This window comes from Grus americana, chromosome 7 (assembly GCF_028858705.1).
Source record: "Grus americana isolate bGruAme1 chromosome 7, bGruAme1.mat, whole genome shotgun sequence".
In the NCBI taxonomy this organism is placed as follows: domain Eukaryota; kingdom Metazoa; phylum Chordata; class Aves; order Gruiformes; family Gruidae; genus Grus; species Grus americana.
In genome coordinates, this window is record NC_072858.1 from 40,313,856 (window position 1) to 40,333,578 (window position 19,723).

The 19,723-nt window shown below is 47.8% G+C and overlaps 1 protein-coding gene across 4 annotated transcripts in view; it reads right to left on the reverse strand.

Annotated features, from left to right (window-relative positions):
• The window catches only part of PRKG1 (protein kinase cGMP-dependent 1), a 494,892-nt gene that overhangs the window by 7,560 nt on the left and 467,609 nt on the right, over positions 1-19,723 (reverse strand). For all 4 annotated transcript variants that reach the window (XM_054832400.1, XM_054832399.1, XM_054832401.1 and 1 more), the window contains 7 exons: positions 11,526-11,665; positions 7,426-7,515; positions 5,072-5,213; positions 2,702-2,865; positions 1,672-1,794; positions 1,511-1,573; positions 408-474 (listed from right to left, as the gene is read on the reverse strand). In XM_054832400.1, the coding sequence (XP_054688375.1) occupies positions 408-474; positions 1,511-1,573; positions 1,672-1,794; positions 2,702-2,865; positions 5,072-5,213; positions 7,426-7,515; positions 11,526-11,665 (789 nt within the window). The remainder of the gene's footprint in view (positions 1-407; positions 475-1,510; positions 1,574-1,671; positions 1,795-2,701; positions 2,866-5,071; positions 5,214-7,425; positions 7,516-11,525; positions 11,666-19,723) is intronic.

The window sequence follows — 19,723 nt, forward strand, 5'->3', positions numbered from 1 at the left end:
GCCTCGTCAAAAGAAATAAGAATAAAGGAGAAAGAAAGAGGACGCATCTAAGAGAAGGGGTGAAAGTGGCAGCTCTCCACTGAAATGTGAAAAGTAGCTGAAGAAACAAGCGGAGCAGGTGAGGAAGAGAAAACCGCGTGGTAGCGAGTGAGCCTGCCTTGATCTCCTGCTGCAAAGAGCACTTCGTCGCAGTTGTGCCCTCCCCAAACCGCCTTCCCCTGGCAGAGACTGCCGGGAGACCAAGGAGAGCTGGAAATGTCTCTAATGTGGCTTCTTCAAGCACCTTCAGGAGAAATAAAGCACGTGCTGTCGCCACGTAACTCCGGTGGGTTAGTGCCCAAAGCTCATGACGCTCGCGTAAAAGAAACTTATTGGCCAGGAAGGAGGAAACAAGTAGGAAAACTTACACTTGGTATTATAGGAGGTGTCAGTGTCCCTTTTCGTAACCCTTCCCAGTTAAAGCCTTCAAACCATCTAGAAGGGAGGGAATAATGAAAGAGTTAGACAGAGGGCAAAAATCTCTCTGTAGCACAGAATGCAATTTAAATTGTTTCAACAGTGGGTTTCAGCTCCTGCCGTCACCTTCTTCAAAGTGTCTGATTAGCCTTACTAATTTTTCTTGTCATCCTTATATATGTTTTTTGGGACCGAAATGAAGCGTGTACAGCAACCCAGTGGTGACACCACGGCTAGTGGTACCAACGCTCAGAAGAAAACCGTTCCTCACCGCAGGTGTCCTGGCAGCTGCTCTTTCCTTCCTACAGGGTCGATCCCTGCCATACAAGACCCCCAATGTCCTTTCTCTGAATGAGGTTGGGCGCTGAAGGCATGCCCAGAGATGATGTCCTCCAGCTTTGGGCACCTCGGGTTTGCTCGGAAATACGGCAGCTGAGGTGGGTGGACGAGCCCTGAGCTGAGCCTTCAACCCACCCACCCAAATGTCCATCCAACCCATTCCTGTTGCTTTGGGCATGGGAGAAGAGAAGGACCAGCATGGATGGATGAGATAACCTGCTTCTGCAACTTGTTCTTATTCCCCTCCAGCAGTGTGAAAACTTAGGAGGCATCGCTTAACAACTCTCTCCCACCAGACCAAACGGGACGATGAATTAACGTTACGGGTAGGGAGAAAGCGTGTTGGGCTGGGGAGTGCGGGGGAAAGGGAAATTCAGGAAAACCTTGGAAAGTAATTCTGCAAACCAAAAAAAAAAAAAAAATAATCCAAGCAGGCAGTGGCCGAGTTGGATTGCTTCCAAATGCTCTTCTGCAATTAGAGTAATTAAAGCGGAAAGATCAATGTGCAATGCGTTTTGCTCATAGGCAAGGCTGGCATCTATACCAAAACACTGGGCGGAAAAAAGGCTGATGGAAATTCAGTTAGAGTCTACAGCACGCTAGAAAGGAAAGGCCAAAGGAGTTTAAGAAGAGTATTTTTTTTGCAGACAGCTGAAGCGTTTGAAACGCGTGGTTCTGTGGGTTGGATCTGATGGAGGGTGGAGAAGACACTTACTTGTGCTTTTGGATATCTTTCACTCCATTTTTCAAGTTCCCTAATCTTTCTGATGGATTGTCCCTATAAAATGAATAACAAAATCAGTTACTTTCTTAATACTGCTGAACAACTACTTCCTTTGCAAATAAGATCAAGGCGATGATATCTCATGCATTTACCTGCATAGTTTTTTAATTAAATTAGCAGCATTTTTGGCAATCTTCTTTGGAAATTCAATCATGTCTATTCCCCTTAATATGATGTTATAGGTCTTCATGGGGTCTGGGCCTGAGAAAGGGGGACTTCAGAGGGGAGAGGAAAAGAAAGAAGATTAAAAGCTCGTCTTTAAAACAGCATTCAAGATTAATTTAAAAACAAACAAACAAACATAGCACCCTACTGAAATGAGAACAGGTAGATGACAGCTAGGACGGCTTTGGTCTCTAGCATCGTCACCGTTTCTCAGCCAAGGACCTCTGATACCGCCTGGATTTCAGCGGTGCTGGCTGGAGGGAAGCCCCAGCCCGTAAAGTCACGTTTTCTGCAGCAGCGCATGCTAAACCTCTCGTTTCCACGATGGCCTGGCCGGCTCACTCTCTGTTTGATGCCGTGCCGTGCTTTCAGAGGGGATTAATGAGGTTTGCCCTGGTTTGACAGAATAGGGGCTGGGTCTAGCCCCAAAGGATAAGCAGGTTGAGGTGACGGATCCTCTTCCAGCTCCTGTATCCCGGGAGTGCGCGACGGGGGATGAAGTGAGGAGGCGCCAGGAAGCCACGACTGCCAACCTCAGCAGTGATACATACATCCAGACCTAACCACGGGAAGGGATGGATACGGGGACCCCAGTCCCCACGGTGGCAGGTCCACCTCCTCCTTTTCGGACGTGCAGCAACCCATCGCCGCACCTCCCCAGCTGAACTGCAAATCTTTTCCCTCTCCCCACCGTGTTCAGCTCACTCAGGGCCAAACCCGAATTTTTGGTGTCATTTCACAGCATTTCCTATAAAGCCTGCTCACGTCTTGCCTTTCGAGAGGTGCGCACGGCGGCCGTGGCTCAAAGCAGAAAAACTCGTTATCAGGTTCAGCGGCACGGCGCTGTGCCGCTACAGCACGCACCGGCTCTGAACCTTCCCCTCGCCTAATCAGGGTGACAACGGCAGAAACATTCGGATCTGGTTTCAGCGGCGGTGCCGGCCCCGATGCCCATACCTGCCAGTCAGGAGTTCATACATTAAGATTCCCAGCGACCAGTAGTCCGCTGAAATGTCGTGACCTTTGTTCAGGATGATCTCGGGGGCTACGTACTCCGGGGTTCCACAAAAAGTCCATGTTTTCTTTCCAAATCCTATTTTCTTTGCAAAGCCAAAATCGACCTGCAGAAAGGAGCAGAGGACCGTCAGGGCAGAGCGCGAGAGGGAATGTCGCCCGCGCGCTCCGCTCCTCTTGAAGTGAAGCAAAGCAGAAAGGAGGTTTCCTCGTGGGAATATTCTCCTAACTAAAGCATGGCGGGTCCTTCCAGAACCGGGCAACCACACCGACCTTTTCGCCGATTTATCCTTCGGAATATAAAAAAAAAAATTCTTGTGAGGGAAGAAGAACAAAGGCCAACACCGAGGGTTTCTTGGGAGATGTAACTTCGTATCGTTCACAGCTCAGGTTGATTTGTTTTGCTTTCGTTTTTTATTTTCAATTTTTTTTTTTTTTCAAATTCCCAGCCTCTACCTGAGCAAGGAACTATTTAGGCTAAATACTGACCCTTTTGGCATCCACTGAAAAGTTCTGATTTCTCTCCGGTACAGAGAGCGATAGGGCACAAGCGGCGTCCTCCCAGTTCTCCCGATGGACTCAGGGCTGTTACGCCACGCTGGCGGCTCACGGCCCTCAGCGTGCCCCTACGGCACTGCCCTGTGCCAGCCGCAGGCACGGAAAATCAGATTATACTGGGAACCAAAGCCGTCCCTTGGGGCCCGGGCAGAGCTCGGGTTAACAGGCTTGCTGTATTTTTAGCTCTGCTCTCCCCTGCCCTCCCCGGCCTTGGCGCTGGGCTGGCCCAGAGCTGTGGGCTGCAGCACACTCTGCTGTCCCTCCATGGCTCTGAGGTGCTCCTACACCTTGAGATGGTCAGGAGCAAAATGTCCCACATGGTTACAGTCCCACAAGGGATCTGGGACGCTTCTCGTTCTATCGTGGATGTATCCATGAAGATCAAAATGTCTAGGGAGCTGGGGGTTGGTGATGGGACCAACACAAACCCCGGCCCAGATCCTCCTGGGGTGGGGAGAAGGACAGTCCCGCACCTAATCCACCTCAATCATCCCACACCTCGCTGGCCCCCCCCAGCCTTAGCGAAACTCTGTAGAGGACAAACTGTGATGTCATTCATTAGGCTTAGTGTCACGGTGACACATGGTGGCTGCCACCAGGCCGTAAAGGTCCATGATGGTCACGGTCTGACTTATTGCTCCCGAGTTTCCCTTCCCAAAGGCAGGGAAGAGTCTCCAGGCCAAGAGGCAGAGACCTTGCCCACCCCCGTGATGGCATCAGCTCCTCTTGGACGCAGCTCTTTTTAGGAGTGTATTGCCCTCTCCTTCACCGGTGGCTTCCCACGTGCCCACGTCCTCCAGCACCTCCCACCAAGAGATATCTTTCTTTTCTTCTCCCCTCTCCATGGTCTCACCTGGCGCTTGGGCCGTACCTTACACGCAGGGCACCTCTACAGTGATTTTTGAGGCAAAAAAGTAATCTGAGCGAACAAAGCGAGACAGTGAAACCCATCGGTAACTCCCTAATTTGGGGGGTGGAGGTCTTGCACACGCTGCCATCCCAGTTTGAGGAGGTGGATCTTGCAGGGGGACAGCACCGAGAAGGAGCACGACCTTCTGGGAAGAGTAGTTTCGGGCAGAGCCTTAGATAGTCGTCCCAGAGGAGTTTGCACAGATCAGTCAGGCGTGTTACTGGTGCTAAAACACAAGTGGCCCTTCCAAAGCAAGGAGCTGTACTGGCCACAGTTCAGCAACACAGTCCAGAGCAATTAATAATTTCTTGCCACGATTAATATTTCCATTCAGAATGCCTTTTTTTTATTGCTTCCACAAAGGACCTGACACAGAAACAACAGCTTGCAAAATCTGCTTCACCAGTTGCCTAGAAAGCCCGCCGATGCAAGTCCTCCCCCGCCTTTAGGACACCTATTTTCAGGTTATTTTTGAGTCTTCCGGTAGCTCCAAAAGAGCTGGATGGATTTCTCTTGATGCTTTTCGCTACACATTTCCACTTCAGGACCACAGCTCTGAATTTCAAGGCAGAATCAGTGTTTCCCAGCTCAGCTGTACCCTGAACCTCAGTCTGTTGGAGGTTGGGAAAACATCTCGGTGATGGGTGACGTCACCCTTGCCCTGATCTCACTATCTACTGATGGCCACCATCCGAGATAGGACCCTGGGCTGGGTGGACTTTGCTTCTAATGGCCAACCCTACGTTCTCCTCCACCCCTAACACTAGTTGTCTGATAGTAGTGGTGATATTTTGGGTTTTTTGGTTTTTTTTTTTCTGGCCAAACCAGATGTTGCAGGTACTCACCAGTTTGGCATAACCTCGATGATCCAGAATGAGGTTTTCTGGCTTGAGGTCCCTATAAATGATCCCTTTGGAATGCAAATAGGCAAAAGCTTCCACCACGCACGCCGTGTAAAATCTGGTCGTCGAATCCTCAAACGAACCTCTACGTCAAACGAGAGAGGGAAAGGGGATAAAGCGATTAGATCTCTTCCCTTGCTGGACTTCACCTGATGGTTAAAATATCTCCACAGTTCAGCAGAATCACTCTAATACCTGGAAAGCGCCTGTTGCTAAACTCACCTTCGTATTTAATTGCGTTTCCATTTCTGAAGGTAGCATCTTTGCCTTCAATCCACCTTCATATCAAATACTCGAATCCAAAATATTTTTTATTTATTTAATACGAAAATATTTAGTTTTCTTTTACGATTACGTCTCAGAGAAGGAAAATTCACAAATACCTTCTAAATAAAAGGTGATTTTTTTTATGATAACCTTTGACTGTTGGGTGATAAGGCTATTTTTTGAGCTGTGGGGACCGAGAACTCCCGTACTAACGTTCATAACCGAGACAAAAGGCAGAAAAATTGCAGTTGCTGGGACTTGAAGTGTTAATTGCAAATTCAGCATAAACTGCACTTTCGGATCCTTGTTACAGCACCAGGTTTTCCACCGGTTTTCCGAAGCAAACCATGCCCCCCCTGCCCGCAGGGAGCTGGCTGAGCTCGGAAGCGTGACTAAGCTAGGTGGCAGCAGAACCACAATTTAAAGCCGAGAGAATTAAAGCTGAACTTATCAGCCTCTGACAAAGGTGACGAAAAATAGAACCCGGCACCTGCTAACTTTGCTAAAGTTCTCGTGGCGCGGAGAAGGCGTGCTGTTAGGAAAAGGAAGAATTACAAAAAATTCCCTTCTAGGTCATTAAAAAAGAATTTAATCTTTGCTTTCCGATCAATTGTTCCAATGCATTTCTTTTGCTTTCCAAATTTAATTAAGTGACGTTCCAATTACGAGCCTGTTTACGTAGTTATACACGATTCTCCGCACCTTTCCTGCCCCGCGGGCGTTACGACGTGCGCGGCCCGTGCAACCCACCCGCCACCTCCTCGCACGCAGCCAAACCCAAACGCTGCGAGCTCAAACCCTCCCAAGGCAGGAGATACCAGGACCGCCTTTGCTCGTGCGTTACGGTGCGGTGTGTAATTACACGCTTCCCTGACGATTCCGTTCCGGGGCGCTTGCAGGGTGGGGACGTGCTGCGTGATCCCGGTTCCCGCTTTGACGAGCGGCCCTCGTTTAATATGCGATGTCTGCACTAAGAGCCCAGGCAGCATATTGATTCCCCCCTGCCTGCTCGTCGTTACCACACCTGACTGTGTCATAAATATGAAGAAATATTAATAGATGTTGTTTATCCCGGCACCTCCGCGACAGAGGTGGATGCTGCTATTCGCAGTTACACAGGGTGGGCGGGTGAAAAGGGCAGCGCTGGGCCGGGGAACTGTGACGTGATTTTTGAAGAAGTCTGCGTTTTTTTCACCTTGAAAATGCACTTTCCCATGGATTTCGTCGGCAACTGTGAACTCTCATTAATGCCGCTGCCGCCTTACGGCCTCCGTTTGCAAGCCCGGAGCCTGAAACGGCCACGAGAGCAACGCGTAGAGGAAGGACCACATCTCCAGACCACGTCTGGCAGGAACACCGTGAGATTGGCCTTGACATTGCACCTCCTGCACTGCGCTGAGCCTCCAGGGTCACTCCCTGCCATCACACGTGGTGCCCGAAGGCTTCGTCGCCCTAGGACGGTCCCACGTTTCTCTGGCAGGTGCCTGAGCCTCCAAGCCAAGGCTCCCAAACCTGAGAAACGGTAGCATGGGCAGCGAGAACACAGCCGTGATTTCTGTGGTTGTAAAAGGTTATTGGTCTAGGTAATGAAAAATTAGTTAATTAATTAGATTAACATTAAAATATGCCACTGGCTCCTTAGGGCTATCCTTTAGAGATGAAGATACGGGGAAAGGGCAGTCAAAGACTTATCGTAGATGCAATTTATCACGTGACTACCATCGCTACCGTCACTACTTTCTACATGTTTTTCAGGGAGGCCGTGAGAAAGTAGCTCTGGATAAGTCTCCACTTACATAAAGCCTTGTACGTGCTGGATGCAACCTAAAATCCATCTTTATTCTCAGTTATGACTGGATTCACTTCATCTCTAGTCAACCGCGTAGGAACAAAAATAGCTCCTCACCTCTCCGGGATCTTAAATCAAACGGTGTGGTAAGAATCAGATTTTGCCCACAAAGACCTCCGGTCATCTGAAGGCATATCAGAAAATATTCTACTTTTTAAGACAATCGTTTCTGAAAACTCACCTGTCCCTGAGAATTGTCCAGAGCTCTCCACCTAGACAGGCTTCCATCAGCATGTACAGGTACTTGCTGTCCTTGAACGTCCTGTAGAGCCTGTCGTTGGCAAACAAGAGAATCATAAATAAATCCACCGTACGAGCGAAGGCACCACGCCTTCCCACTTCTCACGGACTGCGGGCTTCGTCCCAGGAAGCACCACCAGACTAAGGGTATCTCTCGGGGCCAGTGCTACATTTAAGGAGATCATCTCAACGTCTCTGCTCAGGTGGGAAATACTTCAGCAGAAAAGGCTGGGCGAAGTGGCGAAGCGTATCGTGTACCTCAGAAGAAGGGGTCATCATATAAAAGACGTGCTACCCATAAAATCTGCCATTCCTAACGGCATGACCTGACACTTGGCTCTCCAGACGTGCTCGAAAGAGAAGTTTTCCTACCGCTTTTTATACCATCCACGTCCTGTTATTCTTCACGCTACAGAGTCCGGCTGCGGGTTGGCCGCCTTCCTTCCGTGCGACCGTTTCAAAGGAGGGCCGCCCAATTTGCGATTCGTTTCCGAACCTAAACCCGCTGGTCTGGTGGAGTTTAAAGAAAACCCGCTGACGCGCAGGTACCTAAGAGTGCTCTTCCTCTTCCTCCCAGGGACTGACCGCGGAGGAAAAAACTGCCTAAAGGGGTGGATAGGCCAGGCTTTATGAACGCGTCCTCCTCCTCGAGCGCAAGCTAAATTCTGCGGCAAGATCTATACTCTGTGTTTAATATAATAAACAAATGCGACTATACAACAGGGGAAATAAAAATAGGGAATTAGCTGTTTTATTTGATTTTAACGTTGAACTACTTTCGTACTTCTCGGTACGTGCGTGGGTACGTCGGTTCAGGTTGCCTGCGGGAAGGAGCCCGCCGCCGTCTGCGGGTGCTGGAAAGGTTTCTTTGCAGCTGCGCTGTTTAGAAATTAATTTAAAAAAAAAAAAAAAATCCGAGCTCCAAAGCAGAAGGGGATGCTGAGGGCTATTCTGTCATGGCGTAATTGCTCCGTTCATGGGACCAGCCAAGAGTTAAAAATTAAAGGGCTGATGCAACACAATATGAATTAAACCAGGTGGTTTTGCAGATTCCAGCTCTTCCCCGCTAGCGATAAATCCAGTTATCAATATCTTTTATGGAGCTGTGTGATGGAGCAGGGGGAAAACACAGCAGGATTCGGTTCCTTTCGAAGGCGCTCGGTTAAATATTAACTTAAGGTACGTGGCAAAACATCCCGGCAGCTACAGCTTGGCTCCGATACACTTTCACATCACGATGCTAGACAACATTTGTCTCCCGCCTGTTTGCGTAGCATCCAGCACACAGCTTAGCAGCAGTCACCCGCTATATTTTTTGGCATGTTTAACAGAAAAAGGTCCCAGCAGGCACAGCTTTGATGCAGGTAGGAGTCTGGGTACTGACTATGTTCGGTGCTTATCTACCTGGGAAATGTTCTGTAGCTAAAAGATACTATTTGCAAGCCACGACGAAATTTAAAGGGGAAAACCAAAAAAATTAACTCGGGTTTTAGACCTTCCCTTTCTCTTGCGTTACCTACGTTGACGTTTAAAACCTCAAAAAAAAGTTGGAATAAACTTTCTGACCATTTCATCTGGTTAAAATTTGTGGGTTTAATAAAAAAACCAAACCTGTTTCTTGCCAGTTGGACAAAATACAATTTATCTTAATAAACATTTCATCTATGTTAAGGTTTACAGAAAACCTACATATTCAAGAATCCAAATTATGAGTAACTAAATATTTTTAATTCCTCGGTAATTTCAATGCTACTGAAATAAGGCATCGCTTTCTCTAGTTAAGGTAGCCCTGCTGAAAAATTTCTTTCCAGAAAATTTTATGGGCATCAAATCTGGCCTAAAACATGCGGGAAAAAAAAAATAAAATCAAATATTGTTTATCGACTGTAATGGAAGCATAAAGTTTATACATGATGAAACTGCAGTATCTCGGTAGATCAAGCAGTCGCAAATTTGAAATGTCACAATATTTGAATTCATTTTTTATTCATTTTCTTATTCATCTAAATATCTGCAGATCCGGTGCAGATATCCACGGCTCAACACTTGTTTCGCTCTTTACCAGACCCACCCAGAGCATTTTGTTCTGTGAAATTCTGAAGTTTATCTACAAGTTCAGTTGTATTTAGTGATAACTGACCTCTTTTGCTTCTTTTGCCCCGTTTAATGCATTTTAATAACCAAACTGAACTATTCTTCAAAGAGTTTTAATGAATTTCAGGTTTTTTTCTTGCTGAATTAAGAATATAATCAGGTTCTTGGGGAATTTTGTCTCGCCCGTTCTGTTATCCGAGAGGTTGTGTCCTTGCTCCAAGATCATTTCAAATCCACCTTTCGCACGACATCTCCAACCACGATTCATCTACCAAAGCGCTAAGATTTCTGCCCGTAGCACCCAGAAAAATATTATCCCCGCTGGCCCCAGAAAGGGTATAAACCGGGTTATGAATAATTTGAGGCTAGAAACAACTTCAAATCCCCGTGGATGTGCAAAAGGAGAAGCAAGGGGGAAATGCAGGCACGGCGTTTGATAAACCAGAGAGGGTTTTCTAGCAGCGGCACATGCGACAGCAAAAGGTTGGACTTTATGACTTAGAAAGTCCCTTCCCAGTGCAGGATTTCCACGGGGTGTTAAAAAATAGTTAAGGGAGGCTTGTTACTGTAAAGGATGGAAGTATTGCATGGTATGGAAGGAAAAGACCTATGGCTAACGCATCCTTTTTTCACCTGCCTGCTGAAAGAAGAAACAGTGGGAATAAAGAAGCATTTCTTTTATGAGCTACGAACATCAGTGGCTCCGTTAAGAAATGTTTGCAGGCTCGGGCTTTTTATTTAAGGAGAGGATATTGTGGGTCTGGTGTCACAACGTCCCTCCGGTTGGCTGGCCCCGCACTTCACCTCCCTTTACATCCCCATCCCGAGACAGCTCAGGCTTCGGAAAAAATCGATCTATAGGCTGAAATAGCCCGTAAGGTATATTTGGCTCTAGCCTAGGTAACGGGGGCACGGCTCTGGATTGAATATTACAGCGCGAAGGAAACTGTAGCCGGGTGTCAGGCTGCAGTTGTCACCCATGAATCAGAGGCGAAGCTCCGGGGAATCCCGGGGATCAGCCCGGGAAGGAAACCCCCCCCTTAGCGGCTGACGGGTGGCCCTCCCGCCCGCGCGCTCGCCGTCCCGTTTTTGTCACAAGGGCTTTGGTTTCGCCCCCTGGGTTAGCACGTCTCTCCGGAGCAATTTTTTGGGAGCGGGGTTGAGTTCCTCTGGCAGAAGGCAAGTGCTTCAGGCATCTCTTCGAGGGTGGGACGCAGCCCCCCCTCGGCGTAGACGAAGAGGTTGCCCTTTCAGATACCTCCAGCTCGGTGAAATGCATCGCCCTGCCAGAGGTCCCCACCACCCACCGCTCTTCGCCTGACCCAAACCATATAAAGAACTGTCTCTGCTCCCTGCTGACGGATGCTCACAACCCTCGAGGAGTCAGAGAATGTCGCTGTCAGGGTTAAAACAAAGAAAAATGCCTCGCACCTGATTTTAGTCACTGAAGAACTGCATCCGCTTAGCTTTTGGGGAGCAATATGGTTTAGGCATTCAGAATCACGGAATCATAGAATGGTTTGGGTTGGAAGGGACCCCAAAGGTCATCTAGTTCCACCCCCCTGCCATGTCATGAGTCAAGGGACACTGAGCCAGATCTACGTAACACAGCCTAAAGAGAAGCTCTGCATCCAGCAACTATTTATTCACACGGCAGCACATGATCTCAACAGATCAAACCCTGCCTTCCAGCTTCACTTTGCAGGAAGGAAAATTCAGAAATTCAGAAAAAAAGAGGAAAATTAACCCTGAGCAGATGTCCCCCACGAGCAGAGCCATCTCAGCTTTGCCTGGAGAAGACCTTATTCCATGCGCTGTACCTGCAGGGAAGCTAGGGCTAAAGGGTTTGCTGGTGATGGAGGGATTACTCCCACGGGGTTTTAGGAAATGCCGGGATCGGCCACGTGTCGCTCCCCCAGGGCAGCGCGCAAGGCAGAGGGACGGTACCTCACGATGAAGTCCGAGTGCGCGCTCTGCATGATCTGCTTCTCTGAGCGGATGTGCTCCTGCTGCCTCGTGTCCACGATGTGACGTTTCTTCAGTATTTTCATGGCAAACGTCTTCGATTCTTCACTTTTCAACTGGACCTTGGGTAAAGCAGGCAAACGCAATGGTTAGAAACGGGGCGCATCCCCCCCCCCCTCCCACCACGCTCTGACAGTCCAGCCGCATGGGCACCCAGCAATCCCACCACCCTACCTTCACCTAAGCCCACCACCCTACCTTCAAACAAACCTACCGCCCTACCTTCAAATAATTCCTCTCACTTCTCCAGTCATTAGCTTCACTTCGATACGAACCAGCTTTCTAAATACCTGGCCTGTCGCTAAACTGAAAAGCCGTTTCTAAAACTCCATGTGTTCTAGGGAAAACCCAACTGCCAGCGTCACTTTCGGGTCACAGAAGATGCTGCTGGCTAGCGTACGACTTTCACAAAGCCTTTCTCTACAGCCAGTAAGAAATGCAGCGGCGCTGGCAGGGAAATGCAGCCCTCGGATGTTTGGAGAGGATGAGCAGAGCTGGCTTTTCACTGGCACTGCTTGGTCACGTCTTTACTTTTAACCTTAAGCCTCAGCAACCTATTTTTAGCCCGATTTCCTGAGAGGAGGTTGTTTGCTTGCTCGTCGGTGTTACCCTGGCGACTTGTGAACCCTGAGCCATCCCCAGCCCACTCCGAGGGACCGGTACCCATCCCGAAGACCGCCGGCATGCAGCCACCCGTTCCGTCTCGGCTGCCCCCTCTTAGTCACCACCAAACGAGAAAGGAACCCCGCCGTTGACCTGCCAGGCCTCTTAGTTTGCCAAACTCGCCCAGCAGCTGCTCACGATAATATTGCCAGTTAAATGCTTTTTCCCCTTTATAGTAAGAGGTGCCATTTGGCGACTTCTATTTTGGTTTTTCTGGGAGGAATTTGGCTTCAGCCAGCGGACGAGTGGCTTGTCTGTCATCACGCCCCATCAGAAATCCAGCTTGCCTTTTAGGTGAGGAGCCAACATTCATGCCATCGCCATTGCTTTAATACAATAGCTATTTTTCTATTTTCTTGGTAACAGAAAAGCGGGCTGAGACGAGACATGGCACCTTCCACCCTTTCCCCAGGCTGCGCGCCGTAACCTTGGACGAGTTTTCTCTGCATTTGATTTGTTCACGTGGTGGTTCAGGTCGCAGGGAAAACGCAAGGGGGAACAGTATCCTCAGCATCCCGTCTTTGTCAGAAATCAAACCGGTACTCGGCGACACATAAATGTCCGCAAAGACACATCCAGCTTAAGGAAATCAAACCCAAAAGGCTGCGTCTCAGCTGGCAAAGAGATTTCCACCACCACCACAAATAATTCAGAAATAAACCCAAATAAATGAGGGTCCGCCCATCTATATAGCCAAAGTTTTCATCGGTACGTCTATATGTATGCACGTATTTCTCTATCTGTTCGAAAACCACTTGGGGTTTCGGTCCCCAGATTTGCGGCTTCTTATTTTCCCCGCAGCATTTCCAAGCCCACACGGAACTCTCCTTTCTCCGTTCGGTATTTCACACCGCGACGCGTAACGATTAGCTTTGCACGAAGCCCGCGTTTGCCATTGAATCTTCGGGGAGACAGGGTACAAAGACCTAAACAATCCACATAAAAGAAAGAAAAACTTTTGGGTTTTTTTTCCTCGTCTTTGCAGTAGAGCCGCCCGGTTATTTATTGAACCGGTGCTACACGGCGCTGCCTTCGCTGTGTGGTTTGACCACAGCTCAAAGCAGAAAGAAATCCTGTATTTATTGCAGACTGAAAGCAATAAAAACTTTTTTTTTTTTTTTGGTTTGGGGTTAGGGTCGGGTTTTTTTTTTTTTGGTTGTTGTTGTTTCGTTTTGAAGAAATGGCATATGGACTTTAGTTCAACTGTTTGAAGCGAATGATTTGATATTATCCAATTTAAAGGGAACCAGGCTGTTCCAGAGGGGGAGGGAGAGAAGTGAGGTGACACGCAGGGAACGAAGACATCAGGAAAGTGAAGGTAAAATCCGGGCTGAGCAAAATTCCCTAAAACTTGCAAAAAAAGATAAAATTAAAAAAAAAAAAATCAATTAAGGTTTAGTATGACTAAGCACACCCTTCTGGAGAACTTAGCCCTCTTGCTTCTGACGGCAATCCGGGTTGCGTGGTTTCCCACCAGACCTGTCCATCTGGTGACGGGCAAGCGCAATCAGCTGCCACGCAAACGAGTTCCAACAAAAGCCTGTGCAAATCCCCGTTAGATATTACAGATCAGGTTTTCTTTCAGCCTCTGTTTTTCTGAAGGTTAGGCTGTCCACGAAGAATAATGAACAGTGGAACCAAGAAAGTAGCTCTGGTAGCAAATTTGAACACTTTGCGGTCAATTTGGACATGAAACATTGGGAAAAAAAAAAGAAAAAAAAAAGGTATTTAACACTCTAAACTTACTTGAAAAATAAATCCCTATTTTCCTAATGTTAATCTGTACTAGACATCAGTGTTAAAAATAAACACAACAACCTGGTGGAGGCTCAAATGAATAAATTCCAATATTTTAAATAAAGCATATAAAATAAATACCTTTCTGGTATTATCCTTTTAATACCATGGATTCTGACCATCTAATTTTTGTGCCTTTCGTTGAAAAGGCTATTCCTTTTACTAATTACTGTTTTTTCAGAGATGCCTGGACACATGATGGAGAGTCCGGGGAAGAAACCTGCTTTCCTCTACGAACTCGCACAGCTTCATCCTAAGCACGGGAAAGGAAATTACGAGGAGGAAGGAGGCGGCGGTGGTTTGATTCGGTGTTTGATAACGCTACCGCTGCCACAAACGCTGAAATACAGATCAAGCTGCGATTAGCTAATGCAAGACTTTGACCTAACGCCACAGGAGCAGTTAGATCCATTTCCCAGTCCCACTCCCGTCGTGCTTCGTAACGCAGACGACTCGCGAGAGTTTGAGAGCGCGGGGCGGGGTGGGGGGGGGATTAATTTGCGTGAAACGCGGTGATGCACCAAAACGAGCCGCCGAGGTATGAAAAGCTAAGGCCTACAGTTTGGATCACCTGTGTGTCCACCTGGAAAATGGATCCTGCAAACTTCTCCTCCTTCTTCAAGGTGCCCGGGTCCTCCCCTTGCTTTGGTGTTTCTGCCAAATGCTGTAACTATTTTTTAACGACGTAAAGCTGGGGAGCTCCAGGTCATTTCTATTATTCTTACAAACAGTAATTTATAATATTAAGCTGATGACAGTTAATAGAAAAAAAAACAAAAACCAAACCCGTGTCTAATCCCGATCTCATTTCAAAAGCAGAAAAGAAAACATCCAGGAGTCACTTGGACTTTTTATTTATTAAAAAAAAAAAAAAAAAAAGGATTAATGTTGAGAAGATGAGAACGGGCTGCTGAGAACACCCTGTTCTCCAGTTATAACGAGAAAAATAGCGCTGGGAGCCACAAAAGCCACAAGGATTTTGACTCGGCTCAGAAGGAGCGGGGTATGTCGCGTAGGAGGCTCGGCCTCCCAAAGAAACCCACCACAAAAATCTCCTAAATGCTTCAGAAAAGGGAAAAGCGCGTAGTTTTCCATGGCAGGCGGATTGCAGAGGAGTCAGCCATCCTTGCCACAGAGCTCAGGAGCTTGGCTTTCGCTCGCTCGGAAGCAACATCTTGTATTTCAAAGGCCCCGGGACTATTGATTCGGTGGAGACCTGCCGGAGCCTTGGTTTCCATCGACTCTTCTCCGGCAGCAGATGAGCCACTAAGAGGACCGACACACGGTAACCACCAACCTCCGCCTCTCTCAACCTTTTTTTGGCAAGTTAAAAGAATTTCTGGTCCCTTCCCTCCTCCTTTTTCCACTCCTCTCCTCGCATTGACCTTCCGCCAGTCATTGCCCTTTCCCCAGCGCAAAAATCTCCGAACCGGTCTCTCCCGGAAATTCAGTGCACTGATAGTAAGAGCCAACACCAAGGCGACAGAAAGTGTCCACATGCAATGGTAACAGCAAGTTGTGTAGCTGCTAAAAGGCTCGCTGGCAGGAAAAAAAAGCAGAAACAAAATTTGCAGCACCAAGTAGACCCCTTCCCTTTCTCGCCACCTTCACACGCACGTTTCAGCTTTCCGTTTTCTGTCCGTCTCGTCGCCGAGCTCTGGCGCGTGGTCCGTGCCCGCCATTCTGTCTCCACCTCGCACGGACTTAATTGCAAAAGGCGAAGCAGGCTGAACAGCTAACCTCCACCGAGAACAGACCCACGCCGTCTTTTCTACCGCAATCATCCCCAAACCAGTGAATCCTTGTAAAGCTGTAGTTACTACTCCTGGTCGGAACTCCCTCCTGGTGAATCTGCCTGAGCTCTTCCCCTCTCCGGTAGAAATGAACCTCTGGAGAAGAAGAATATGGAGCAGGGATACATTTTCGCTCCGAAAGACAAGAAAACGCAATAGGGAGCGTAGTTCAATAAAGCGCGAACACCACCTTAAAGAGGTGATGTACGAAACTGGAGAGAGGAGGGGTAAAAGTGATTCGATTAGGTCGTTCTGCAGAATTCTCATCCGGGAAATGAACTGCATAACAGCGATATAAAAACATAACAGCAGACGTGCCGTTTGTAACCGAACCTGCCAACTGTAGAAGCAAAATAGAATAAGAAATGGCTGGGTTTATTTTGCGTATAGATGTATTTTACATATATATATATTTTTGCGTACGTATATGCAAAAAAATTAATATAACATCTATATGGCATATATATTTATATGCCTCTATAAAATAAATAAAACATTAAAATCCACATACATATATATTTTGCAAAATAGGCTGGCCCAAGCACCGCGGTGACGGGATGTCACACTCAGAGTTGGAGCCGTGGCTGCATCCTCACCCAGCAGGTACTGCCTGGCCAGGGCTACAGGGGAAGAGTCAGGCTCCGCCATCTTTTAGCCCCTTCCCACCGCCCGAGCTCACAGCGACCGCCAACCTGATGAAGAGGCAGCTAATCCCGCCCTCCATGTGCGACACCCTTCCAGACCTCTGAAGCAAGGAAGCCTCGCAACACGGGAGCAGGACAGGAGTTGCAGGAAGCAGCTTTCTTCTGCGCCAGCCCTGAAGGTGCCCTCTCCCCAGATGCCTCGCGGTTGCACGGTCCACCTGGTGTCGTCGCCTCATCATCTCCTCTTTGGCTGTGCTTCAGCGCGGTGATGCCCCGTTCCCACATCACCAGGTGGTTTTTTTGGCAGTCTGAGTCATCGTGACAAAGCTACCCCTGAGCGAACCCAAACAGACGGGTCGCTATCTGAAAATACCTGCAACCAGAAGTTCTCTTGAAGAGGACGCAAGGGCTCGGCACGGAAACGGGCTTCATTTTGCTGCTAACACGTTGAATTCACAGGACTATCTTTAACTTCTCGGCATTGAGAAACTAATGCTGCTTCAGTGAGGAAAAGTTCAAGATGAAGGGGGTGAAGATGTCTTGGTAACGAGTTGAGTAGAAGAGGAACGCTACAAGCTTGGGACAAGATGCAGGGGAGAAGAGGAAGAGAAAAGAAGAGCAGAAGGAGAGATGGAGAGGAGAAGGAGAGGGAGAAGGACAAAAGAAAGAGAGGAGATCCGACCTCTCCTGCTTTTCCAAGTCCTTATTTCGTTAGACCTCAGCTGGCTTCTCCTGGGCTCCCCGTGTGTCTATCAAAATGTTGAACTGCTCCAAAAGCGTTGCTTTGCTTTACGGTCTACAAACTTCTGCGACTTCCCAAACACACAGCGCACGTGAGGCCTGGTGATTATTTTTAACACGGCTGTAATTCACCTACCAATAAACACGGTTTTACACCTTAGTGCTTCTTCAGACTTTCTGGGAAAATGGATATTGATGAGACAAAATCCAGGCCTCGATGGAAAAAAAGAATAAACGGGTGTATCTGTATGTTTCTTATCCTTCCTCTTTCTGTCTCTATTTACTATAAATCATGTAAGTTTATTATATATAGTCCGCAATGCGCGCTGTTCACGTGCAACTCCAGTGAGAGCCGAACTGATGCAACGTCAGCTGACCTTGAGAATGCGTAAACGTTAATAAACAGTTACCAGGATGTAGAACGCTCCCCAAAAGAAAGATTTAGTTTCAGCGAGGTGCCTGAACCTTGCCATACCTCGCCTGAGGACATGCGATTTTAACTGCACTTCTCTCGTTCATGTCTGGTCTTCTATTCCTGCATGATCTTCTAGGAGAAGGCAGCAAAGAACCTCTCCCGATATTTGGAATTCCGATTTACCGCAGATGTTGTGCCTGTGGGTTACGGCTCTTGCATGGCTGCGAGTTTTCCGAGAAACCCTACAATCATGTTTTTTTTTTCTCCGGGGAGCTGCTACAGGTAATATTTGCTACTGTGGTACCCTGTGTAGAACCCTGAAGCCATGAAAGACCAGCAGACCCAAGGGCACGAAAGCAGAGCTGAACACATATTTATATTTATAGTTTATCCTTCATTTTGGCAGCCACATAGAGGTTACAAACTGGAATGGTGTTGGCCACTTAAAAATCCCCAGATTTCTTCTCGCTGATATAAGGGAGGCATTTGAACGTGAACTTTCACGCCGTCTGGACACCGTGCTCACAAAAACCTCGCTCATGAGCCTTTGCTGCTGATCTTCAAGGGAGCTGGCCGGGCTCCCAGCTAAGTGGGAACAGACACAGGGAGAGGAGTTTGTGCAAGTAAAAAATATTTTGTTTACTCTGGAGACGTGGCTTTTTCCTAAACACGCAGTAACGGTGGGCTTTGAGGAGCCGGACAGAAGTTCTTCTTGAACTCTCGCGTCCACGACTCACAGACAAGTTTCCTCGTTGCTCACGTCTCCTGTTGAACTCCCCTGTGTGGGCACAGCGATATTTCTCGAACGACAAAGATGCCCTTCCAAAGGGCTTTTGCTAGCCATGCGTTTTGCCGCACGTGCATTATTCGGCTATAATGGAGCCAGAAACCTGCACTATCACGCAACGCGAGTATCTTCCCATCGCATTAAGTAATAACCGGCTCAACTGCAGCGCTTGGGAACTCAAGTGCAAATGCTTTTGCTTGCCGGGTATGTCCAAGCTCCTTTATTTTCCACCGTTTCCCCGCTAGATGCGTTCGAACCAACAAAAATAGCAGCAGCTGTTGCTGACCGCAGCACTTGCAAGCTGAGCTCTCCTAATCCCGACAGCTGAACTGCTGCACGAACAAAGCGGCGACTTCTCCCCCCCGCCACCACCCCAGCAAAAGAGTACAGCGTGCTTTTAGTGCTAAATATATTTACGTTCTTCCAGGATGAAACAGATTTCCCCATCACAATACTCTTCGCCTAACGACTTGCTCTCTCACCAGCATTTCTTTTCATTAGGCAAGCCGGTGTTTCTGCCTCAAAGCCTGCTGTGGTGCTTAGCACTGCGGATCTCTCCGTTGGGGTTTTGAAGGGAGTTTGCACCTCTCCCGAAGGCCAGATTCAGCCGCTCTCCTCACCTAAGGCTAACAGAGAAATTGTGGTTTGCATATCTAAATTATAAGCAGGCTACCTGATGCTTCTCGCTATATCCCTTCCACCTCGTGCTCAACATAGAATCATAGAATCTTTAAGGTTGGAAGAGACCTCTGAGATCATCACGTCCAACTGTCAACCCAACACCGCCATGCCTACTAAACCACGACCCGAAGGGCCACGTCTACAAAACATCACGCTAGTTTTGGGTTAGCTGCACGCCGCGTGCAAACGGGCGCAGCGATTGGACTGGGTTAGACTGGAAAATAAGACAAGACTAAAAAAAAAAAAAAGATGGAAAAGATAAAAGACGGAAAGAAAAATCACAGAATAAAAATGAAGTCTTTAGGACATACTGTAGGCTGAAATTTTGAAGGACGAATCAAGAACTAATTACAGGTGGGCAGCAAGGTGGAAACCGTCCATGACAATAACCTTATTTTCTTTGAAAACGCCTAGATTGGTTGGGAAAACACCAAATATCGTATCACCATCTGAGTGCTGCGGGACTCTACAGGAATATAAATTGCAAAATTACACTCCATGAGTACACACCTAAGCATCCACTAAAAAATGCACAGTCCTTAGAAAACCTCAGCTATTTAACAAAGTTGCTTAATCAAATACTCAACTGTGCCAAACCC